Here is a 26,883-nt window from a genome sequence, read left to right on the forward strand (position 1 = left end):
TGAAAATTGTCCGCAAGAAGCCCTAACAGATATAATGTTTGACTAAAACATCATTTGTTTGTTAATTGATTCGGTTAGAGATAAAGGGATGCTATTAATCGCTATCTTTCTCTCTTTCTTTCTTTCTCTCTGTCCCTCTCTCTTTGTGAAATGAGAGAGACTGCATTGGGTGTTTATTACAGGATCCTGGAGGATGCTACTCTGCCCTCATGGCTATTAAACCCCTCACTGAAAAGGTGGCATCAGGGGGAACTGTTATAAAAAGTAGGGTGGGGTTGGGGGCGCAGAGGAGAAAAGGCCTGGGGGTTGGAGAGAGAGGAAGTCCTGGAAACGGTGAGCGGAGCAGAGGAAGGGGAAAACATCTGGAGTGCTTCAGCTGAATATTTTGGCAACATCTGGAGAAATTCCCTGGAATTTAACGGTCCACTCCTTTGATTTAGTTTTTTTTTTTATCAGTCCTGTTTTCATCTTCAAAGTTCGAGCCCGGTGTTGCAGGCACGTAAATGAAGGGGAGTCTCCCGTGCAGGTTGAGACATTCCACACTTTATAGTTGGCCAAATTGGGCCCATGTGACTAGCTCCCTTTTGTGCAGGCCGGGCTAATTAAATGGCACAGAAGTGAGAGGGCGTCCGGAAGGCTGTGGAGCCAGACCAGACCCGGCCCGGGACCAAACACAACTCCTCATAAAAGCCTTACCTCCTTACCTCCTTACCAGTTCCCGCCGTGAACACTTTGAATAAAAGCACGCAGAAACATTTTCAGATATGTTTTCTCACCAGAACCAAAGCAAGGAAGAGAGATGTGAATCAAGTTTTGTTGATTATCAAAGGCACGATCACCACGATAGAAAAAAACAACAATGTCCGACCGTTGTGTGGACCGTGACTCAAATGCAACACCATTAAATCCTGGTTTATTTTAATTGAAGAGGACGTACAGGGAGAAGTGTACTATCCCTCCTTTGAGGAAGGAAGTCTCCAGAGAACACAACAAAGACCTTGTATCGAATCAACAACTTAAGTCAGCAGCGTGCTGCTGCAGCTTTCATGATTCTTCAGTACGCCACAGCACAGCGGCCCATTAGCATGGCACATTAGCAATGCACAGGAAGGCTTTTGTCTGTCTCTCTGGTGATCACACGAGTCATTTTCTCCTCTCATCAGTGCCAAGCCTCTGTTCATTAGTCATTAAGATTCAGGAGAAGCTTAGAGGAGTGCCTCCTGTTTTACCTGCTGCCTGCTGGTGTAGGCTACACACGGACGTGTGTGCTGAGAGCTCTGCCTGACAGGCAGGTAGGTGGATAGAAAGCTAGCGCTGAGGTACAGAGGTACATGCTAATACAACGGCGGGGCTGATCAAAAGAGATGCATCATGGTCTCTCTCTGAAGGGCTCAGCGAAGCCTTAGCCCCCGGAGAAACACGCAGACAGGAGGAAGGAGCAAGTCTCTGATCAGAGGAGAGAGAACAAGGGGAGAAAGAGGGAGAGGGAGTGAGAGAGAAAGAGAGAGAGGAGGGACAGAGAGAGAAGGAGGGAGAGAGAGAGAGAGGACAGAGGGGGCGGGGGGGGGAGAAAGGAGAGGAAGATGAAGAAGGAAGGGTGTGGGAGAAAGAGGGAGAGATGGATGGAGATGGAGAACATGAGAGAGAGATTCAAAGGATGTTGCTTGTATATGAGGGGGGACTAAACGAAAGCTAGGATAGGCTGTGCTGTGAAGGTACAGTACCACTCATCTCATTTCATGTCTTACAAGGGCTGAGAGTGGTGTTATACAACTTATTAGCCTCTCAGTCACTACTCGCTACTAAGAACTAAGGGGTAGAATAAGAGATAACCACGTGTCCTCTCTTTGTGATGCAGGTATATTAGCTTTTCTTTTCCAGCATAAATTATGTCTGCCTTCTACCTGTAAGTCATCTCGATCATTAAATGTAATACACATTATTTCACAATCCTGCTCTGAAATGTTTGATATCTATCCCTATCTATCTCTGTCTCTTCCTCCATTGCCATCTCTCGTTCCCCTGAATGGAGGGAAAAAACCCAGCCAGTTGGTTAATCGTCTCCCCCTCCGTCTGTGCGCCAAGCTATTTTCTCTGTGTTGCTGTGCAGATGGCCTACATCTTTCTGCCTGGCTGACTCGCCAAGCAGCGTGGACAGGCTGCTCTACTCCGCTTTGCAGGCGCAGCATCGCTGAGCCTCCTGTGTGTGTGTGTGTGTGTGTGTGTGTGTGTGTGTGTGTGTGTGTGTGTGTGTGTGTGTGTGTGTGTGTGTGTGTGTGTGTGTGTGTGTGTGTGTGTGTGTGTGTGTGTGTGTGTGTGTGTGTGTGTGTGTGTGTGTGTGTGTGTGTGTGTGTGTGTGTGTGTGTGTGTGTGTGTGTGCGTGTGCGTGCGTGCGTGTGTGCGTGTGTGTATTAGTTCTCTGTGAATTATTTATCCTCCTTTCCCCTTTTCCACGTACTGTAAACACATCTCATCTACATACCTACATGCCCATCCACATCTTTCCTGGAAAGAGGGACAAGACCCTAACAGCAGATAGAGACAGCAGGGGGGGGGGGCTCGCCAAGTCATTCCCCAACCTGTGACTATTCTGTACATATTCATCTATGTCCAGTTCTCTGGATAATGAATGACCTTGCAGGGGCCTGTCTGCTTGCCCCGGCCTCTCTTTTTGATCCAAATTGATGTTGTTGTACGGCTCCGGCTTTCTGAGAGGACCCTCCACGTCCTCCTCCTAGGCAGATCTGATGTTCTGTCTCTCTAACTCAGTATGTGTTATTGGAGATAAGAGGTTTTCCCCTCCAAGGCAGATTTGATATATCTGTCTTCTCTAGTATGCTGCAGGTACAGACAGTGACATACACTGATGATAAAGGCAGCTCTGCTTTTCACACACAATAGACAACTCTCTCTCATCAGTTATTCTGTAAGAGTCATGGACTTATTAGCCTTCATCGTTAAAGGGTGGTAAATGCCAGTCGTTTGAGGCCAGCTTTCTCTCTTTCTCTTTCCTCCCCCTGCAGTCGAGGGCCTACGGTAGACATTCCTCCATACCCTATAACAACAAGCAGTTAGATTATTATCTGTTGTCATTAGATGTGTCTGTCGCCCATCCCCACCCCCAGACAGACAGACATACAGGCAAACTGAATGGCAAGGCTCTGATCTAAATTAGCTCTGCTGTTTCCGAGGCTAATGACCTGACAAACTCGGTCAAACCAATGATACCCGGTCACCACATGTTGTGTGGGCGTTCGGTCATCATCCCCGGCACATATTGATTCAATAGAGCGGCGCTGGTTCCCAAACAGTTAGGGGTAGGCGGGTTGTAATAGTAGAATGAACCAGGTGCAATTTTGAAATGGGGTATTGCATCATCAGTTCCTCTTGTCATGTTAGTCACATGCAGACCATAGAGAGATATTTATAACTTGTCAGAAATCAGATCAACTAACCCATGTCAGTTAACGTTTTTATTTAGTTTTTTTAGCACAGATTTTATTTGTATAAAAAAAAGAAGAAAAAAAAGGAAATGTAATGTTCAATTGGTAGTTACAGTCTTGTCCCATCGCTGCAAGTCCCGTACGGACTCGGGAGAGAGCCGTTCGTCCTCAGAAACCAAGCCTCACTTCTTCTTGACACTCTGCTCACATAACACTGCGATGCAGTGCCTTAGACTGCTGCGCCGCTCTTGAGGCCCTAGCCTATAGATTTTGTTATAATATGTTTGTCACTCAAATATCACATGAATACACATTTGACATGGTAAAATGTATAGAATTGCAAGAAAATCTGATTTAAAACTGCAACATTTTCTTTGCACCCCATGACAAAATGTGTAGAATTGCAGGAAATAAGCTTTAAACCTGCACGTGTTATGGAATGAACAGTGCTTGTGCCAATAGACGGGGCGCGGGATGTTCCCCAACGCTGGAAGGAGGGCCGAGTGAAAAGATTTGGGAACCCCTGCAATAGAGGACTGTTGGTTAAGTCTCTGTTGCCGTTATTCACTACTAAAGTAGTGAATGTGTTAGTTGAATTGGTTAGATTCCTATAATTGTGCTCTGTCACATTTCAATTAGTTCCCTTCTTCTCTCTCTGAGCTCGTTGAAATGACCATGGATGTGAATGATTGGTATCCCACAGGCCTGGCACCAGGGGATTCAGTGGGCTTATGACCAGCTTAGCCTCTAGTCCTCTGCATGATTGGCAGCTAATGTTTCCTTTTTCAGTGGTGATGGTGATGGATGGAGGGTTGGGTGGTAGGTACCAGGCACCCTTGACATTTGCCTTTCATGAGATGTCACCCTGCATTACATGTGTGTCTTAGTCATGTGATGCTCCACCCAGACAGGCACTGAGACGTCACTAGCAGCATGGTCGTGGTGCTGTCTAATATTTTGAGCCTCATCTTGGTTCTTCGTCTTCTGTATTGTCTCACTATGGACCTGTAGCTACAAGACAGAACCCCCTCACTGTGATCCACTTCCTGATATCCCAAACACTTCTGTTTCCTGTCTCGGAAATGCCCAGTCATGTTCTTCGTTCACTCTTCATTTTAGCTGTCGACTCTGTACCACCTAAAAAACTGCACCGTGCACCGGACTGTGACATCCACATCCCCCATGAAAGAAAAAATTGAACAAATTAAATTGATATTTGTTTTATAAATGACCACATGCTGTAGAAATGAAACCCTCCCTGCGGTCCATCCCAGTCATGTGACTTGACCTAGTTCTCTCCCTCCCTTTTCCTCTCTCTGCACTCTCCCTTTCCCTCTATTTCTCTCCCTTTCCCCATCCCTCTGTCTCTCTCTCTAGCTCTCGACTGTTAAATATATAATACATAACTGTTTTTATCCATGTCTGTATAAATTGTATATGTAATTAGGTTGTCCTTATTTAATTCCGAATGTGTATTCTTGTTATTATCCCTTCTCATTGTGAAGCTTTATTCTATTGACTCCCTCTAGTTTCTCTGTTCTGTTCCCAAGGACTTCATGTAAATGGACTGTTTTCATAGATTGTGTCAGAGCGTGTAAGGTGGAATATTCACTGTGTGGATGCACTCTTTGGCTCAGTGGGATGTGGGTAATTCAACAGTAACAGAATGATGCTGAGGCTCAGTGGGATGTGGGTAATTCAACAGTAACAGAATGATGCTGAGGCTCAGTGGGATGTGGGTAATTCAACAGTAACAGAATGAGGCTGAGACTCAGTGGGATGTGGGTAATTCAACAGTAACAGAATGATGCTGAGACTCAGTGGGATGTGGGTAATTCAACAGTAACAGAATGATGCTGAGACTCAGTGGGATGTGGGTAATTCAACAGTAACAGAATGATGCTGAGACTCAGTGGGATGTGGGTAATTCAACAGTAACAGAATGATGCTGAGGCTCAGTGGGATGTGGGTAATTCAACAGTAACAGAATGATGCTGAGACTCAGTGGGATGTGGGTAATTCAACAGTAACAGAATGATGCTGAGACTCAGTGGGATGTGGGTAATTCAACAGTAACAGAATGAGGCTGAGACTCAGTGGGATGTGGGTAATTCAACAGTAACAGAATCAGGGATGTAATTCAACAGTAACAGAATGAGGCTGAGACTCAGTGGGATGTGGGTAATTCAACAGTAACAGAATGATGCTGAGACTCAGTGGGATGTGGGTAATTCAACAGTAACAGAATGATGCTGAGACTCAGTGGGATGTGGGTAATTCAACAGTAACAGAATGATGCTGAGACTCAGTGGGATGTGGGTAATTCAACAGTAACAGAATGATGCTGAGACTCAGTGGGATGTGGGTAATTCAACAGTAACAGAATGAGTAACAGAATGCTGAGACTCAGTGGGGTGTGGGTAATTCAACAGTAACAGAATGATGCTGAGACTCAGTGGGTAATTGTAACAGAATGATGTAACTTCAACAGTAACAGAATGATGCTGAGACTCAGTGGGATGTGGGTAATTCAACAGTAACAGAATGATGTGGGTAATTCAACAGTAACAGAATGATGCTGAGACTCAGATTTTTCACTTTAAAATGTACAGTATGTCACACAAAAGAAGTGATTGCAAAGTTAAACAAACCACAAAATGTCATGCACAAGCACCACTTTTAACAATAATAATTAAAGAAAAACATTTTACTTGAAGAACAGTGCAGATGCAAAGTTTGGTAACAGAATGACAGTTGGTTCTGTTTGTGCCGTCATTCTGTTACCAATCTTTGCATCGGCACGATTCATTTCGTTACACTCGCATTAACATCTGCTAACCATGTGTATGTGACAAATAAAATATTATTTTACTTGATTTTTTTTACTAGGCAAGTCAGTTAAGAACAATTTCTTATTTTCAATGACGGCCTGGGAACAGTGGGTTAACTGCCTGTTCAGGGGCAGAACGACAGATTTGTACCTTGTCAGCTCAGGGATTCGAACTTCCAACCCTTCGGTTACTAGTCCAGAAGTCTAACTACTAGACTACCCTGCTGCCCTGATTTGATTTATATGTGCCAAATAAATGATCTCCAGCTCAGCTATTGATTTATTTTGCTAGGTGGCTAGCTAAGTGGCTAGCTAAGTGGCTAGCTAAGTGGCTAGCTAAGTGGCTAGCTAAGTGGCTAGCTTGCAAGATCAAGCTAGTGCGGAGGCACAATTGGCCCAGCGTCATCCAGGTTTGGCCGGGATAGGCCGGCATTGTAAATAAAAATTTGGTCTTAACTGACTTGCCTAGTTAAATAAAGGTTCAAAATAATAATAACATACATATATATATATTTTTAAAAAAAATATATATATATATGAAAAAATGTAGATCCCTGCTACCTAAATTTGTTTTGTGCCTGAAATGTTTTAAATAATATGAATATATATATTAGTTTAAAAAAAGAAATAGCGCACCTTGTGTGCACTGCCAGTAATACTGTATACCCCGGTATGTAATACTAGTAATACTGTATACCCTGGTATGTAATACTAGTAATACTGTATACCCTGGTATGTAATACTAGTAATACTGTATACCCTGGTATGTAATACTAGTAATACTGTATACCCCGGTATGTAATACTAGTAATACTGTATACCCTGGTATGTAATACTAGTAATACTGTATACCCCGGTATGTAATACTAGTAATACTATATACCCCGGTATGTAATACTAGTAATACTGTATACCCCGGTATGTAATACTAGTAATACTGTATACCCCTGTATGTAATACTAGCAATACTGTATACCCCGGTATGTAATACTAGTAATACTGTATACCCTGGTATGTAATACTAGTAATACTGTATACCCCGCTATGTAATACTAGTAATACTGTATACCCCGCTATGTAATACTAGTAATACTGTATACCCCGGTATGTAATACTAGTAATACTGTATACCCCGGTATGTAATACTAGTAATACTGTATACCCCAGTATGTAATACTAGTAATACTGTATACCCCGGTATGTAATACTAGTAATACTGTATACCCTGGTATGTAATACTAGTAATACTGTATACCCCGGTATGTAATACTAGTAATACTGTATACCCCGGTATGTAATACTAGTAATACTGTATACCCCGGTATGTAATACTAGTAATACTGTATACCCCGGTATGTAATACTAGTAATACTGTATACCCTGGTATGTAATACTAATAATACTGTATACCCCGGTATGGTACAGGAACGGTATGAAGGTATGAACATATAGATACCGCCAACCCTACCTTGTGTGCATATTTTTCTCCCTCTAGCTTTACAAGCATGGTACACACTGCTCGAAAGCCTGTTATCTCTGTGTGAACGACGACCATTCCGTTCCGCAGCACACTCCTCTGGGTGTGAATGTTTATAAACCAAGCCTTAAATTTATTTCTTCTTTTTTTTTCTCGTCGTCTTCTCAACATTGTGTGCTTTATTGTGGGAATAACAAGCTGTTTTCTGTGGGCACTCTGGCACAGCCCTTGGTCACCGCATGTCATGCCGCGTGTTTACACTCAAGACCGTGATGTGGCCCAGTTAACATAATCTCAGCACCAGGAAGTTGTGAAAGAGAGAAGTGGGTGAGGGGGTGTGGGGTGGAGATGGGTCCTGGCTCCTGCTAGCTCAGGAGAGAATAATAGAGATAGCTTGCGGGCTGATTGTGTGTGTGTGTGTGTGTGTGTGTGTGTGTTATAGTCTGTGGCTTGTGGACTCAAGCGTTGATAGTAGGGTGTGTTTGCTCACCTTTTTGTCCAGCCTCCATTCCATGTAAACAGCCGTCACGCTTTGTGCCTCACGTTTGAAATATTCTTTCTCATTCTGATGTACCCTTGGCTTTGTTAGTTTTTTTGAGTGTATTTGTGTGCCTCTGAGTGCAAACGTGTGTTATATGTGTGTCTGAAGGGCAGAAGAATTAAAGGGCAGTCAAAGAATTGTCTCTGCAAGTCGACCTGCATAGCACTGTCCTTGTAAAGAGAGATAGATGTTAGCCTTCAGTAAACCCACACACATTCCCTCTGCTGGGTGTTTCCCTGAGACAAGCAGGCCTCTTTGGCACAGTCTCAAGGGAGAGGTCCTGTCAGCCCTTTGGAATGCGTGGCATGTAGCCATTCCTGAAGAGCGCTCCGGGATCAGGCAGGGGTCCAGACGGAGGGATGCAAGGGGAAAGACCCGAGGGACTGTAACACCTCCCAATCTTACTGCATACTAGGTGGTGGGATACACTTCAAACAGAAATATCCTCTCCTCTTCTCCTCTCCTCTCCACTCAATATAGTATCAGGATAAATCAGGAAATATAATGCCCCTTTCATGTCAGTTGAGGCTATGCATGATCTAGCCATTTATGACCCACTGACCAGTAGATGAGGAGGGATCAGATGAAAACTGAGTAGGAAACTGTAAAGTCTCCTAGAACTGGAACTCATCCATGAGCTCACTGACTTTCCTTCCCCCAGACAGCTAAAGCGCTTACCATTTGAAGCGTTCTCAGTGGGATATAGGAAGCTGCCGGGTCAAAGTCTCGACCAAACAAAGACTGTAATTTAAGGATTTAAGACAGACCAATGTTGACACAAAGAAACAAGGCCCTGAAGTCAATAGACTGGTCTTTACAGAGGTATGGATACGTCAGTTTCAGTCAGAGACTCAATCTCAGTTCTCTGATTAACTCTCTCCATCTATACTCTGTTTTACGGAATCAAGGTTCTCTCCAAATATATTGTCCCCATCTATTCAACCAGAGGAGGTCTTGTCCATCGTGCAGACAGGAAGGAAGAACTCTCCGGGAAAAAGAAAGGCAGAGGGGTTTGTCTCATGATTAACAACTCATGGTGTGATAGTGGTAACATACATGAACTTAAGTCCTTTTGTTCTTCGATCTGGAATACCTCACCATTAAATGCTGACCGCATTGCCTCCCTAGATAATTTTCTTCGGTCATCGTCACTGCCGTGTATATCACCCCCTCCCCCAAACCGACTCCACAACGGCTCTCAAGGAACTAAACTGGACTTTGTGCAAACTGGAAACCGCATATCCTGAGGCTGCATTTATTGTAGCTGGGAAATTCTATTAACACATCTCCTGTGATACACTCACAACACAGAGCCTGAATCATTGCTACTCTCCCTTTATCAGGAAGAGGAATCACTACCACTTCCCTTTATCAGGAAGAGGAATCATTGCTACTCTCCCTTTATCAGGAAGAGGAATCATTACTACTCTCCCTTTATCAGGAAGAGGAATCATTACCACTCTCCCTTTATCAGGAAGAGGAATCATTACCACTCTCCCTTTATCAGGAAGAGGAAGCATTACCACTCTCCCTTTATCAGGAAGAGGAATCATTACCACTCTCCCTTTATCAGGAAGAGGAATCATTACCACTCTCCCTTTATCAGGTAGAGGAATCATTACCACTCTCCCTTTATCAGGAAGCGGAATCATTACCACTCTCCCTTTATCAGGAAGAGGAATCATTACCACTCTCCCTTTATCAGGAAGAGGAATCATTACTACTCTCCCTTTATCAGGAAGAGCATAGAGAATGTTGTTCCCACTGTGATGATTAGGACTTATCCAAACCAAACACTCTGGATGGATGGCAGCATTCAAAACTGAAAGTGCAAATCAACCGCATTTAACCATGGCAAGGTAACTGGGAACATGGCTCAGACACGAGACATACTGTGTGTGGCACAACTCCAGACAATCACGGATTATAAAGGGAAAGCCAGCCACCACGTGGACACCGACGCCTCGTTCCCAGATGAGCTAAACACCTTCTCTGCCCTCTCAGAGGAAATAACATCAAGCTGCCGACGTGGGCAACCAACGATCACGTTCTCCGTGGCCGACATGAGTAAGTCATTTAAGCATGTTAACCCTCTCAAGGCTGCCGGCCCAGACGGTATCCCAAGCCGCGTCCTTAGAGTATGTGCAGACTTGTAGTTTTTACGGATATATTCAATCCCTCCATATCCCAGTCTTTTGTCCCCACTTGCTTCAAGATGTTCACCATTGTTCCTGTACCCAAGAAAGCAAAGGTAAGTAGGTGACTATCGTCCCATAGCACTCATTTCTGTCATCAGTGCTTTTAGAGGCTAGCTAAGGACCATATCACCTCCATTTTACCCAACATCCTAGACCCACTACAATTCACATACCGCCCCAACAGCTCCATAGACGTTGCAATCGCCATTGCACTACACACTGCCCTACCCCATCTGGACAAGAGAAAAACATTTGTAAGAATGCTGTTCATCGACTACAGCTCAGCCTACAACCCCTCCCTGTGCAACTGGGTCCTGGACTTCCTGACGGGCCGAGTTTGCTGACGACACAACAGTGGTTGGCCTGATTACCAACAACGATGAAACAGCCTACAGGGAGGTGGTAAGAGCCCTGTTGGTTTGGTGCCAGTAAATAACCTCTCCCTCAACGTCAACAAAACAAAGCAGCTGATCGTGGACTACAGGAGACAGAAGAGCACGCCCCCATCCACATCGACAGGTCAAACATGGAGAGGGTCAAAAGGTCCTCAGCGTGCACATCACTGACAACCTGAACTGATCTCTTCACACAGACAGCCTGGTGAAGAAGGCGCAACAGCGAAATTCATCTTGGCTCCTAAGACCCTCACAAACTTCTACAAATGCACCATTGAGAGCATCCTGTCGGGCTGTATCACCGCCCAGTAGGGAAATTGCACCGTCCGCAACCGCAGGGCTCTACAGGGGGTGGATCACCGGGGGCACACTGCCTGCCCTCCAGGACATCTACTGCACTCTGTGTCACAGGAAGGCCAAGAAAATCATCAAGGACCTCAGCCACCCGAACCACGGCCTGTTCACCCCGCTACCATCTAGAAGGTAGAGACCAGTACAGGTGCATCAAAGCTGGGACAGAGAGACTGAGAAACAGCTTCTATCTCCAGGCCATCAGACTCTTAAACAGTCACCAATAGCCGGCATCCGCCCAGTACCCTGCCCTAAACCTAAGTCACTGTTACTAGCCAGCTACCACTAGGTATTCTACCCTGTACCTTAGAGACTGCTTCCCTATGTACATAGAGTCATTGAACACTGTTCACTTTAATAATGTGTACATACTGTTTTACCCACTTTATATGTATATACTGTATTCTAGTCATGGCTCATCCTATATACCTATAATTTTTTCAGTATTATATTTGGGGTATTTTAATTGTTAGGTATTACTGCACTGTTGGAGCTAGAAACACTTGTATTTTGCTGCACCTGCGATAGCATCTGAAATCTGTGTACGTGTAACATATACGCTGGGAGTCAGAAAGCAGGTGCAGAAGGTGAGTTTAATACTGAACAGACACAAAAGAACAAACATGGGAAGCGTACTGAACGTGAGAGAAAACACCCCAGGACTGATGATAACTGAGGGCTAAATTGAGGGGGGCTGATCAGTGTATTGATAAGGTCCTGGTGTGCGTAATGATGGGTTGCCAGGACCGGTGGTTAGTAAACTGGCGAGCGCCAGAGTGTTGGAGCGCCGGAGCGTTGGAGCATTGGAGCGTTGAAGCGTTGGAGCGCCGGAGCGTTGGAGCGCCCCGGAGCGTTGGAGCGCCGGAGCGTTGGAGCGCCGGAGCGTTGGAGCGCCAGAGCGTTGGAGCGCCGGAGCGCTGGAGCTTTGGAGCGTTGGAGCGCCGGAGCGTTGGAGCGCCGGAGCACTGGAGCTTTGGAGCGTTGGAGCATTGGAGCGCCGGAGCGTTGGAGCGCCAGAGCGTTGGAGCGCCGGAGCATTGGAACGTTGGAGCGGGGGTAGACGTAACAGTCCGCTACCAATAAACTTGGATTTGATTTGATTTATACTCTGGTGTCTGGCTATGAACATGAGAATTAAACCCGCTGCAATATGACTGTTCTCCCACATCAGTCAGGCAACGTATTGTATCTGGACGGCCACAACTCTCATCATAATCACTCATCCTTAGACATATCAATAGAGCCATTTAGATGAAACTGGAAACATAGAAATCTGAAGGGTTCCTCAAGCCGTGAGTTTGGAAAGAGAGAGAATAGAATGAATAGAGCGCTCTGTTGTGTCTGGGACTTGGCTTTGCCAAGCAGCTCATACCGAATGTCCACTTTATGGTTCGGCTGTAACTGCTGTCTTCCTGTCCAAGACATCCCAGTCTGGCTCTGGTCTGGCTCTGCGGGCCACTGATTGACTTGAAGCATGGAGGTTGCAAAGCTTTAAGTTGGAACTCGAAGCCCTTGAGGGTTGTTGGATGTGAACAGAGCTCATTTTGTTGTGGGTTCTACCCCATAAAGGCTACAATTTGTGAGGTAAGGTCCAACCAATGGAAAGATATATTTAATACCCCAATCCATGCACTGCATTTAATGGTGTACTGGGTTATTACTGTACAGTAGATTAATCAAGCTCAAGTGGATCATTAGTATCCGTGTCCTACAGAGAATAATCACCATATTATTATTATTTTTTACTTTGTTGCTTCCTTTGGTGTCCAGAAACAGAGAACTAGCTGTATATGTTCTCTGCGCCAGATGTTTTTGTTTCAGTTTTTGGAACGTAAAACCACAGCACTTTATATGAATTTGATTTGCACAACAAGCGCAACTGTATAGTTTCCCACAGAATTGCAGCTTCTTTCACCATGTATACCGTCAAACCATTTGAACACAAGTAAGACTAAAATAGGGTGTAGGCCTATTTATGCATGTGTTGCCCATTGCTGCACAAATGAGACGTGTAAATGCGCCGGGCGCCGAAGGCTCCAAGAGCACAACAGCAGAATGAAGAGATGGTAATGCCAATAAGTCTTCACGTCATGCATCGTCCCCTCTTTTCTGAAAAACACATTGTTCAGAAGGGGGAGGGCAGGACTTGGGTGGCAGAACCAGTGGTGTAAAGTACTGAAGTAAAATACATTAAAGTACTACTTAAGTAGTTTTTTGGGGTATCTGTACTTTACTTGATTATTTCTATTTTGGAAAACTTTTACTTTTACTTGACTACATTCGTAAAGAAAATAATGTACTTTTTACTCAATACATTTTACCTGACACCCGAAAGTACTAATTCCATTTTAAATGCTTAGCAAGACAGGAAAATGGTCAAATTCATACACTTATCAAGAGAACATACATTGTCATCCCTACTGCCTCTGATCTGGCGGACTCACAAAACAGAAACGCTTGCTTTGTAAATTATGTCTGAGTGTTGGAGTGTGACCCTGGCTATCCGTTTAAAAAAAAAGCAAATGGTGCAATCTGATTTGCTTAATATAAGGAATTAGAAATGATTTATACTTTTACTGTTGATACTTAAGTATATATAAAACAAAATACCTTTAGACATTTACTCAAGTAGTATTTTACTGGGTTTTACTTTTACTTCAGTCATTTTCTATGAAGGTATCTATACTTTTACTTCAGTCATTTTCTATGAAGGTATCTAGTCTTTTACATCAGTAATTTTCTATGAAGGTATCTATACTTTTACTTCAGTCATTTTCTATGAAGGTACTATACTTTTACTCAAGTATGACATTTGGGTACTTTTTGTGTGTGTTTGCGTGTGTGTGTGTTTGCGTGCGCCTGCCTGCATGTGTTCGTACATGCATGCTTGTGTGCATGAGTATGTGTTTATCTTTTTGTGTGTGTGTGCGTACATGCATGTTTGTTTATCTCTGTGTGTGTGTGTGTTTAATCGCGTTATTATGTAAATGTATTTGCAGGGCGAGGTGGTGTGAGGGGGTTAATGGAAAACTTCTAGCTCCTTTACAGAACACAGAGAGGAGAGGGGAGGTAGGCTAGTGAGCGAAGGCATGTGGATTCACTTTAAGAGGCTGACAGGAAGCGTGCTCTGGGTCCTTCCTCTAGGGCAGTGGTTCCCAAACTGGAGGTGGGGGGGGGGGGGTCCCGGTTTTCAACTTACTCTTGAAAGTTGTAATAGTAGAATGAACCAGGTGCAATTTTGAAATGGGGTATTGCATCATCAGTTCCTCTTGTCATGTTAGTCAGATGCAGACCTTAGAGAGATATTTAGTTGTCCAAATCAACTAGCGCATGTCAGCTAATGTTTTTTTATTCAGATTTATTTAGATTTATTAGCCCATAGATATTGACATTTTTTTGTGGGGTGTGAACAGTTTGTGTCATGAACAGTGCTTGTGCCCATAGAAATAAATGGGGTGCATGTGCGCAAGCAATGTTCTCCAATGTTGGAAAAGTGGCCCAGAGTGGCCCAGAGTGAAAAGGTTTGGGATCCACTGTTCAAGGACACAGACAGGCAGTGGGCCACAGGTCGCTCAGCTACACTGCTCTGTTCTTAATGGCTTAAAGTACCTCTTCATAACCTCTACTTCTGCTCAGTCTTCTGTTAAATTATTTTTTTAGTTCTCTGTTGTTAACCTGCGCCTCATCTTTTCTTTCAGAATCTACAATCCTGCCTATGGGATGTAAGCAATACTCTGACTTACCTGAAATGTTAACATATCCACTCACTAGCTAAAAATGTATGAAACCACATAAACAGGAACATTGTACTCTCTGGGGAGCATCTTTCCTATATTGGCTGAATTTACAACATACATTTTTATTCAGAGCACATCAAACTGTATTTCTATGTGGAGGACTGGCAGGCGGTGTTGTCTGATTGGGTAGAATGGGCCAGTGTGTACTTTGCCAAGAGCTGTTGGCATGGGTAGACATTAGTCATGTGAATAGTTACTGTAAAGATCCAGAGAGAGATACTGGATTTTAAATGCTTGCTTGTCTCCGCTCCTGTCAAAGGAGCCTTTTTTCCCTTCACAACTCCTCTATCCCAAATTTGATTATGCCGTTTGCCCAAAGAGCTCGTCGTCTGAATGCCCTTGTTCCCCCATTTCCCTGGAGGAAGGTCTGACGCGCACCAGCAGGCTTTGAACCCCCCCAACCCCTTTCCCTTCTCCTCGTCTCTTCTCTAACCTCGTTACCAAAGTCTCTCTCTTCTCTCCCCCTCCCCCTCCACCCCGCTGCCCTTCTGATCCTCCTTTGGGGTTCACCGCTTCGCAATGAGTGAGACATATAGCCTTGAATTATCATCAGAAACGATCACATTAGCATCATGTAGACTTAGCTCATACAGCACTGTGTAATGTACTGCTCAGTGCTGTGACAATCCGCCTGTCTATAGACAGAACATCCAGCTGTTAATCAACATTAGCTACACACTTAGATTTCCCTCAGTCATACCAGGCCCCAATGTCAACAATCGCAGTGGGACAGCATCAGTGTTTCATGGATGTTTACAGATGTTCAACTGAAGGACACACAAACCCAGCCGCTGTGCCGCTTGGTTCTGTTGTAGAGTGACAGTTCTGCTGAGACCAGGGTCGGAGAGTTGTTGTCCGCTTTTTTCTCTCTGACAATTATATGACAGTTATTGTATTACTGTATACTTTCTTATATACAACACATGTAGTATTTTAATAGTAACCATGGAATTGATATTTTACTATTGAGCATTCTATAGTATAAGTTTGTATTTCAAGGTTGCCTAGACATTTCCTGAACAATAAACCAGGAAACCAAATGCCTGCTTTTCAGTCACTGGCAAAGTTGTTTAGGCATTTTGCCAGATTATTTTTCAAGATACATTTTTCTCTTGTGTAGATAGCCATGCTGCATTCATAATTGAAAATCACCGATGCAGGAAAGGTCATCATTGTCAACTCCTCACTACAGTTGCCTTGTGGTTTCAAGTGCCACACCGGTGCAACTGCCACTTTCATTACCCTGCGTCGGTGTGAAAGTACAGACTCAATTTGAGAGAGAGAAAGGAACGGCATTCACCTAAAAGAGCCGTTACAGAAAGGTGCTCTTGTTCCTTTCAAAAGCCTCTGAGTTAAGGTCTTGCAAAACACAGTTGCTTAATAAGTCATTCAATAAAACTGTCCAGTTAACATTTTATGGCCAATTCCACAGGCCTCTGCAGCGCTTGGTGTTTTCGGAGACGGAGTCTAAAAATGTGTTTCTTTCACAATTTTCTGTAAGTTTATGTTCTTTCTACCCACACTTAAAAACCTAAGAATAGTTCAGTTGTTTTGTGTTGGGTTAGGTTGGGTCAGCATTATGTCTTCCAGCCAAGGTCTTCATAGGCATCTGTTTCTTCATAAGTCCGGCTGGCTGGCCTGGCCACCCTGGCCCTGCTTTCAGGCAAAACAAAAGCCCTCAGGTGACTCTTGTTAACCATAGAAGTCAGTCTAGTCCGGTTAATTCATCCAAGGCAGTGCAACTGGTGGAGCCAGATCACCCCCAAGCTACTCCAGGACAAGCCCTGTTAGGAACCCTTTGGAATGACCTAGTTAGGTATAGTGGTATAGTTTTGTGGGTGCATCCTTGATGACTCCTTGGTTTGACATGGAATGCCGTATGAAACTGTTACGGTCCTACTGGGCCTTGTAACTCTATACCCCAGGAGGCACCCCGTGGGGTGAGCTAGCCGACTGGGACCCAGCTCTCTTGACCTACTCCATGTGACCTGTCCTCTGCTGTGATTGGCTGGTCAGGGACCCCGGTAGTCTCAGTGGGGGGTCCAGCTTGGGGTGGAATTTCAGAGCAGGCTAGTGTTTCCACACCTGTGGGGGGTCCCGTTGTGTGAGGAGGGAGAGGTGGGAGACAGAGAGACACATAAAAGACAACTGCAAGGATGATGTTTTCTCACAGGGTTTGTGCCTAGAACACCAAAAAATTGCCTTTCTAATGAGCTTCATGCGCACTTCCTCGTCTCCTTCCCACGTCTACTTCATGGTCATGATAGATCTGCACAGCCCTTGTTTTTATTGAGATAAAGAGGAGCTGAAAAGCATGTTTAGTGTGGTTTTCTTCAAAGGAAGAAAAGCTGCAGAGTGAAAAGACAGTTTGCTGATGGAGCAGATATGTCGTCTGGGAAAAGGTTGGATGCTTTCCATGCTGATGATCAGCCTCTGAAGACGAGAGAGACGCTCTCCCTTAGAAAGGACTAATACCCGGTTTGCCGGTTTGCCGATTGCGATGGAACTAATGCTTATGAGTGTTTTAACAATGCATCTTTCCCAAAACACCATGCAGAGGGAAGTCGCTAAGTGCATCGTTTGAGCATTTGTCGCTGCGGATAGGATCGAAAGAAAGGCAGCAACTCTCTCAGTTCAAATCTTAACGTAGCATTATAATTATTTCACAAAACTGACGACGGATCAGCTCCTAGAGAAATATTACCACCTACGGCTGCAAATACTGAGGCGGTTTATTCCAATGATTATCGAATAAAAATGCACAAAATCACTGATTTGGCACATCATTGGGCACATTGTAGGCACACATCATGAAATATGTTGAGACAAATTTCAGACAGTAGCCTCAATATATTGAACATGAAATAGACCTTGTATTTCTATTTTAATGCCTCTGTTTTCGTCTGAAGCATATTTTTACACTACAAATGTTTGTTTCAATTGCAAAGACATTGGTAACTTTTGTATTTGTAGTCAGCTTTGTTCTGAAGTAATTGGCGGTCAAAAAAAGAGACGGGTAAACTATGTGATTCGATGTTTAGCAGAGAGATCTTCTTTGTGTAAAGTGACGCGTTTGCTGTTCTACAGAGTGGTCTGTGGCAGGCTTTAGATTGCAAATGTTTTCACGTGCAACGTTAACAACGATGGTTTTGGCAAACGGCTCGGGAGATTTAACGACGCTGCCAAGAATCTTCTAACGGTGAACTTCGCCTTAAGATGCTTTTGGGAAATCGTGTCCAGGGTTAGTGATGAGCATTTGATATCCAGAGACAGGAGAGCGAGAGCTGACGGGCTCTGTCTGTCTGTCAGTCTGTCTGCCTGTCTGTGTGTCTTTGGGCTCTTCTCCTCTTTACAGTGTGTGCTCTGCTTTGATAGCTGATCTGCTTTGATGAAGGTCCAGTCAAGGGGAGAGAGTGTCGTACAGTGCAGCAGAGTAACTGTCGGTCATTTTGCATAATGAAAGACTGCTGCCTTGGATTTTTCCCTCGAAGTGAAAAGCAAACGCCTGAGGTTCATGGAGTGTAAGAGTGATGAACCTCCGCTCAGCTCTAATCACAGAACAGCACGGTGTGCCACACTGCACCGTGCTGGACTGAAGTCGGGCAAGGATGGGGGTCTTTCAATTATAGTTCCTTTCACAACCTTTTTGGAAGTGTTTTACATTAGTTGTACATTAGTGTTTCACATGGGTAAAACTCTTCAAGTCCGCACGTGTATTTATGCGCAACCATATGTCATTCATGAATAAGAACTAGAGAATAAGACAACACAATAGCCTATCTCAAGGGCACATGGGTAAAACACTCAACGTCCACGCACTCCAATGCACAAGTCTCTCTGGTGCAGGAAGGGAAAGAATGGAGGGATGCGGAGGAGGCTCTTTAATTCCAGAGAGGAGGCCGACCATCCGTCTGAAGATAGCTGAAGGAGAATGGCGTTTACGATGGTTGCCCTGGCGATTGATATCCTTGCTGCTAGGTCCTTCTCTGTGATTGCCCCGGTAACGCCAAACAACGACAGTGGCCATTCTTTAAGAGGACTAAACGAGGACTGCAGGACCCCCACCACCACCCCCACCCCAGTGATTTAAAAAAAACTTTGACTGTTGAAAAGCTATATCCCATAAATACAGTAAAAATACTCAATTGTGTTTGTTAGACACAACTGCAAACTTATTAAAGGCGTAGGGCAGTCAATGAGTTGGTCTGATGGGAATCTGTCATCAGCCTCCCTTGCTTGAGGAACAATAAAGGAGCAATAGAGAATGAAAGACTTACCTGGACCACCTATTGAGATATGCTTTTTGTTAAGTAAATCAGATGTTAAATAAGGTGAAAAGGAGACTGGAGTGCCACTTTAAGTCTCATAAATAGCCTAAATGATTTTACCGTAATTCTCCAATAGGCAACCAGTGGACATGACACATAGAGATGGATATGCGTTGCTAACCCGCAGTTTACAAGTGTTTCCTTAGTGTTTGGCGTTTCTATGAGACTGTTGCGAGAACAAAACGTTTTATTTGCGTCCTGCCCTTTATTACGAATGCAAATCTCCATACCTTTGTTTCATTAGCACATTGTCATTATGCCTTTGTCCCATTATGTGCTCTATCATCATGGCTCTTTTTCATTAGCGTAGTCGTATCTAAAGACTTGCTTTCATTAGCACCGTGTTGCAAAGGCTGTCTTTTCATTATAGCACTCAATGTTTAATGAGAAAACCCCCAGTGTGTTTACACTGTTCCTATCCCTGACCGCCATTAATGATAATGCTGATTGACTGTTTGTGGGGGATGTTTGAGCTTGTCCCCTAAAGATTGGATCCTCGCACAGTTATTAAACCCAACGAGATCCCTCTCCTTTTCTCTCCTCCTGTTCTCATCCCTCGCTCCAGTTGGAAATCAAAGGAAAAAAGTGAAACATTCCTGTAATCAAGGGTGCACTGCATGAGCCAAGAAGACACGGCGGAGCAGCAAGTATGATAGATGCCTTTAATGACAGATCACTAGATGACAGATCACTAGATGACAGATCACTAGATGACAGATCACTAGATGACAGATCTCTAGATGACAGATCACTGGATGACAGATCACTGGATGACAGATCACTGGATGACAGATCACTAGATGACAGATCACTAGATGACAGATCACTAGATGACAGATCACTAGATGACAGATTGATGACAGATCACTAGATGACAGATCACTGGATGACAGATCACTGGATGAGATCACTGGATGACAGATCACATGACAGGAGGACCTGTGACAGATCACATGGATCCTCTCTTCAGGAGGACCTGCTACACACAGGCATTTTCATCATTCACTTCGTCTGCTTCAAGAGGAGGAGAATTGAAGCGTCTTTATTAAAACCAAAATCCAGAAGGGTGGATAGCAGGAAAAACAACCCCCGAATGTGTAGTCATCAAGAAAAAGAAATGCATCTAGTCGATGTGACACTCCCTGAACGTCTGAAATGGCATATTAATATCAGCTCTATGCTGTAATGTGAAAGTAATGTGCAGGGTCACATATCAGGTCAATGCAAGAGTTGATTAGGTAGGGGTCTTGTCGCCTCTACTTTTGACCTGACGGTGAAAATGACACTGAATTCATTTGTGTTCTGTTGCCATCAGAGGAACATCTCATTTGCTCAGTGAAACTACAAGGAACAATGTTCCCCCTCACGTATTATCTGATTCTCTTCACACTCCAGTCCTCTGTCTCCCACGGTTACAGCTTTAGGTAACATTCCCAGCATTGGAATGACATACTGTAGCTTTACTGTGTCCCGTGGGAAGATTATTCCAGTGGAAGGCTAGCGGACTGTTGTTTTTGGCCCCTGTCTACTTGGTTTACACCTGATTTTGGAAAAGTCGAACTTGACTGGGAGCCTTAGCTCATATGCTAACTTGGTAATGTTCAGTGACATGGCTCAGAGCCCTATGGCATGTGTCATTGTCCAACCAGGATTTTGCTGTTGCTGTGCTCTCAGAGGAGACAGGGAAAGTGTGGTGGGGTAGATTTGATGGACCATCTTTGTGTGGTCTTAGTTTACTTGCAGAACCATTTTACTGAGCATTAAAATGTATACATTTATAGAGATTATGTGTCCCAAACAACCCGTTATGTGTCCCGAACTTCATTTTAATGTGGGCGAAAAAGTTTGTTATACTTCTTGCTAATACCTTTAGAATGTGACAACAGTGAAGTATCAGACAAAACAGGGTGACATATCAACTTATTCTCCTTTCAAACAATTCTGCTTCTAAGTGAGCAGTAAGTGAGCAGTCTTCATGTCTGTTTTATTTAATTGAGACTAGAGGTCGACCGATTCTTATTTTTCAACACTGATACCGTTACTGATTATTGGAGGACCAAAAAAAAAAGCTGTTGATCGGCGATTTATATATATATATATATATATTTGTAATAAATGACAATTACAACAATACTGAATGAACAATGAACACTTATTTTAACTTATAATGCAAAAATATAGTGTTGGAAAAGAAAGTAAAAGTGCAATATGTGCCATGTAAAAAAGCTAACGTTTAAGTTCCTTGCTCAGAACATGAGAACATATGAAAGCTGGTGGTTCCTTTTAACATGAGTCTTCAATATTCCCAGGTAAGAGGTTTTAGGTTGTAGTTATTACAGGAATTATATGACTATTTCTCTCTATGCCATTTGTATTTCATATACCTTTGACTATTGGATGTTCTTATAGGCACTTTAGTATTGCCAGCGGAATCTCTGGAGTTGATAGGCTTGAAGTCATAAACAGCGCTTTGCATCCCAGCATTGCTAAGAGCTGCTGTTTGAATTAATGCTTACAAGCCTGCTGCTGCCTACCACCGCTCAGTCAGACTACTCTATCATATATCAAATCATAGACTTAATTATAATATAATAAACATACAGAAATACGAGGCTTTGGTCATTAATATGGTCAAATCTGGAAACTCTCATTTCAAAAACAAAACGTTTATTCTTTCAGTGAAATACGGAACCGTTCCATATTTTATCTAATGGGTGGCATCCATAAGTCTAAATATTGCTGTTACATTGTACAACCTTCAATGTTATGTCAGAATTATGTAAAATTATGGCAAATGAATTACGGTCTTTGTTAGGAATAAATGGCCTTTCAACAGTTTGCAACGAGCCAGACGGCCCAAACTGCTGCATATACCCTGACTGTGCTTGCACGGAACGCAAGAGAAGTGACACAATTTCCATAGTTAATATTGCCTGTTAACATTAATTTATTTTAACTACATATGCAGGTTTAAAAATATATACTTGTGTATTGATTTTAAAGAAAGGCATTGATGTTTATGGTTAGCTACATTATAGCAACAATTGTGCTTTTTTCGCGAATGCGCTTTTGTTAAATCATCAAGTTGAAATAGGCTGTGATTCGATGATAAACACTTGTTATGCAACGCAGAACAAGCTACTTAACCTAGTAATATCATCAACCATGTGTAGTTAACTAGTGATTATGTGAAGATTGATTGTTTTTTACAAGATAAGTTTAATGCTAGCTAGTAACTTACCTTGGCTCCTTGCAGCCATAAGGTCCTTTTGATGCTATACTCAGCCTGCAATGTAATCGGCCATAATCGGCGTCCAAAAAGGCAGATTACCGATTGTTATGAAAACTTGAATTCGGCCCTAATTAATTGGCCATGCCTCTAATTGAGCCTGTTTAAGAGGATCTCAGCTTGTCTGCGTATGTTCATACAGGTCTGGGCTTGGAGCTCCATGTGCATCGCTGGCATTTGGATTATTATTTATTCTAATCAAATGGCTGAGGAATGTGCTTGACCCCTCTCCTTAGAACGTACACAAGCATGCATGCACGCAGTAATGCACACACACACACACACACACACACACACACACACACACACACACACACACACACACACACACACACACACACACACACACACACACACACACACACACACACACACACACACACACACACACACACACACACACACACACACACACACACATGCAGCAACCCGCACACATGCAAGCGCACTCACACACACTACACACACACTCCTGACCAAAGCGTCAACATCCCAGATGGCTTATCGTGGGGAACTAATTCAATATCACTGTGCCTGTTTTAAATGTCATTGGATGAGTTCATCTGGAGTGACATGTTTTTCATGGACCAAATAAAGGAGCTATATTGGGCTCGGAACAGAGCAGAACAGAACAGAACAGAGCAGAGCAGAGCAGAGCAGAGCAGAGGGGGGCTTCTCTGACCAACACTCTTAATATCTGCTGGAAATCTAATGGTCCTCATGAAGAAAATAATAAAGTCAGGATTTGAGGAGCTCTGATGATGCCAATGAGATTCTCATGAACTCCTTCCAGTCGATACAGGCTTGGTAAATCCTCCACTGACTGACTTTTTCTCTAGAGGCTGCCAAGCCTGCCATGTCAGTCACCTAAATACATGCCTTTTCTGATGCTATTCATTGGGTCAAAGTGGATTTCAAAGGTCAGAAACGGAGCTCTGGTTGATGTACTGACTGTGATGGGGCTTTCATTTGATATTGGTTGTTTTGACACTGTTGTCAATATAATATATATATAATATATATATATAATAATATATCTCTACGGGGTTTTCTGTCTCGCCTACCTACCTCTTTTTCTGTTCAACTCATCATGTCATGTGTAGACATATACAGGATGGTGTGGAATGAAATGGGAATGACCAGACTAGCGGGGGTACAGAACATTCAGTCACCCATTGTCCGAGATAATGACTTCCCTATTGAGTCTGACCCTGGTGACCTCGGAGACAGACAGCAAGATGCCCCCACCCCAGACCCTCCAGGCATCCCTGCCATTTGGCATTTTGCCCACACAGATTTCCTAGCCCCAGCTCCATGCCTCTCCACCCCTGCCTAGCCTCCTAACCAGCCTCACACGGGCGGTTGCCGCTCCTGGTCACCTGACCCTGGGCATGGCTATGAAGCTGACATGGTGCTCTGAGCTATCCTCATCTTCTGGGTTAGAGGGTCACAGAGACACAGTGCTCTAAATGTGAGAGGTTGCTGGGTCTCCATGTGACAGGGGAGATGGATGTGTAACCTGCTGGTGGGAGGGAGGCCGGTCAGAGATGACGGGTACAGCAGAGATCCTTAAAATCTTCCCTCATCCCCTCTCTGTTACCATAAAGGGCAACTTGTAATCTGTATCGACAGGCCTATCCAGGCAGCATATACAGGAAGTACCCTTCACCATGTTCAGTACCAGCAACCCTCATCTCAGCTTTCTCTCTGTTAATGTCAAAACAATGTATCGTCATCATCCTGTCTGGCTGTTCTAACAGACTCCCTCTCCCTCCCTCTGCAGGGTTCCTGAAGCCCCAGTGCTCGCTGGCTCCGCCCCCCCAGCGAGGACGCTCGGGGGAGGCCTGCTCCTGTTTCACCGGCATGTGTCACCTCCACCACCCCCGGATATCTACAGGTAACACTCAACGCCATCTCCACATCCCCTCGCCATCTTCCCCGTCATGGCAGACGCCGCACCTGGGAAGACACCTATATCAAATAAGTATGAGCTAAGATTTGCCAATGGATAGAAATAGTATATAGTTACAGTGTATCATACAGTACATTTTACACACTGTATAAATGGTTTTATTTGGTGAGATAAACATACAATTCCTGGTCGTAGCAAATTTGAATGTTCTGAACATGCCATGCCAAAGCAGTATATCCACAATGCAAGATGTTGCTTGTTCCGTTCCATAGCTACACGCACACACCCACCCTGAGGTGTAGAGCTGTCAGAGCCAGAAATGTTGTTTCCATGCAGGGTTCAGCCAGTCAGTCAGTCAGCCTGATGATTCATGTATTCTTTGCACGTGGAGGCCCGGTGATGGACATGTTAACAGTGGTGCTATGAGACAGGCCTCTGCTCTCATCACCTCCGTTTTCTCTGCTAGGGCAGAGTGAGGTGAGGTCAGCGTAGCAGTGCATTCTGAACCTGACCCTCTGGTATGTGGGGATTGAAGGACTGTACTGTGCTGTTGCTGTGTTGTTGCTGTACGTGTGCATGCCCTGCTGGTGGCTTCATTGGCCGGGAGAGGAAGACTTGTGACTGAGTGCTTGTTGTAACTTAACACCCATGTCATGTGAGGGGAACATGCCTCGGACAAAGGCGACGAGACGACAACACCCAAACAGTAGCACCTTGGATGAATTTACAGGAGAGGAGAGTGGTACGTTAGTGTGATTTTGTTCTATGTGGAACTTCACAGACAAAGCCCTGTTTTTGTAACGGCGTCCGTCTGTTGAAAGAAGAGAGTCGGACCGAAATGCAGCGTGTTGGTTACTCATGACTTTAATGAATGAAAAACGCGGTACATGAAATAACTGAAACTAAATACAAAAACAACAGAATGGAACGTGAAACTAATTACAGCCTATCTGGTGACTACAACACAGAGACAGGTACAATCACCCACGAAATACAAAGCGAAACTCAGGCTGCCTAAATACGGTTCCCAATCAGAGACAACGATAAGCACCTGACTCTGATTGAGAATCGCCTCAGGCAGCCAAGCCTAACAACACCCCTAATCAGCCGCGATCCCAAATAATACAAACCCCAATACGAATACAACATATAAACACATGTCACACCCTGGCCTACCCAAACATATAACAAAAACACAAAATACAATGACCAAGGCGTGACAGTTTTAGCTTCACAACTTTGAAAGGTTGTTTTGAAAATCGAATTTGTCACATGCGCCGAAGACAACTGGTGTAGACTTTACCGTGAAATGCTTGTTTATCAGCCCTTCTCAACAATGCAGAGTTTAAAAGAATAGTAAGACAAGAAAAATAAAATACACAAGAATGGAGCTATATACAGAGAGTACCAGTACCAGATCAATGTGGAGCTATATACAGAGAGTACCAGTACCAGATCAATGTGGAGCTATATACAGAGAGTACCAGTACCAGATCAATGTGGAGCTATATACAGAGAGTACCAGTACCAGATCAATGTGGAGCTATATACAGGAAGTACCAGTACCAGATCAATGTGGAGCTATATACAGGAGTACCAGTACCAGATCAATGTGGAGCTATATACAGTACCAGTACCAGATCAAGTGGAGCCAGTACCAGTACCAGATCAATGTGGAGCTATATACAGGAAGTACCAGTACCAGATCAATGTGGAGCTATATACAGGAAGTACCAGTACCAGATCAATGTGGAGCTATATAGTACCAGATCAGTACCAGATCAATGTGGAGCTATATACAGAGAGTACCAGTACCAGATCAATGTGGAGCTATATACCAGTACCAGATCAATGTGGAGAGTACCAGTACCAGATCAATGGAGCTATATACAGGGAGTACCAGAGCAATGTGGATATACAGAGAGTACCAGTACCAGATCAATGTGGAGCTATATACAGGAAGTACCAGTACCAGATCAATGTGGAGCTATATACAGAGAGTACCAGTACCAGATCAATGTGGAGCTATATACAGAGAGTACCAGTACCAGATCAATGTGGAGCTATATACAGGAGAGTACCAGTACCAGATCAATGTGGAGCTATATACAGGAGTACCAGTACCAGATCAATGTGGAGCTATATACAGGAGTACCAGTACCAGACCAATGTGGAGCTATATACAGGAGTACCAGTACCAGATCAATACCAGATCAATGGAGCTATATACAGAGAGTACCAGTACCAGTACCAGACCAATGTGGAGCTATATACCAGTACCAGATCAAGTAGCTATATACAGTACCAGTACCAGATCAATGT

General features: G+C 43.9%; 1 protein-coding gene across 5 annotated transcripts in view; it reads left to right on the forward strand.

Moving 5' to 3' along the window:
- Positions 1-26,883, forward strand: part of rxraa (retinoid X receptor, alpha a) — a 161,948-nt gene that overhangs the window by 9,938 nt on the left and 125,127 nt on the right. For 4 of the 5 annotated variants that reach the window (XM_046317406.1, XM_046317408.1, XM_046317407.1 and 1 more), the window contains exon 2: positions 24,433-24,633. In XM_046317406.1, coding sequence (XP_046173362.1) covers positions 24,433-24,633 — 201 coding nt within the window. The remainder of the gene's footprint in view (positions 1-24,432; positions 24,634-26,883) is intronic. The other variant, XM_046317411.1, reaches the window with a different exon arrangement.

The sequence above is a fragment of the Oncorhynchus gorbuscha genome, linkage group LG20 (assembly GCF_021184085.1).
Source record: "Oncorhynchus gorbuscha isolate QuinsamMale2020 ecotype Even-year linkage group LG20, OgorEven_v1.0, whole genome shotgun sequence".
Classification (NCBI taxonomy): domain Eukaryota; kingdom Metazoa; phylum Chordata; class Actinopteri; order Salmoniformes; family Salmonidae; genus Oncorhynchus; species Oncorhynchus gorbuscha.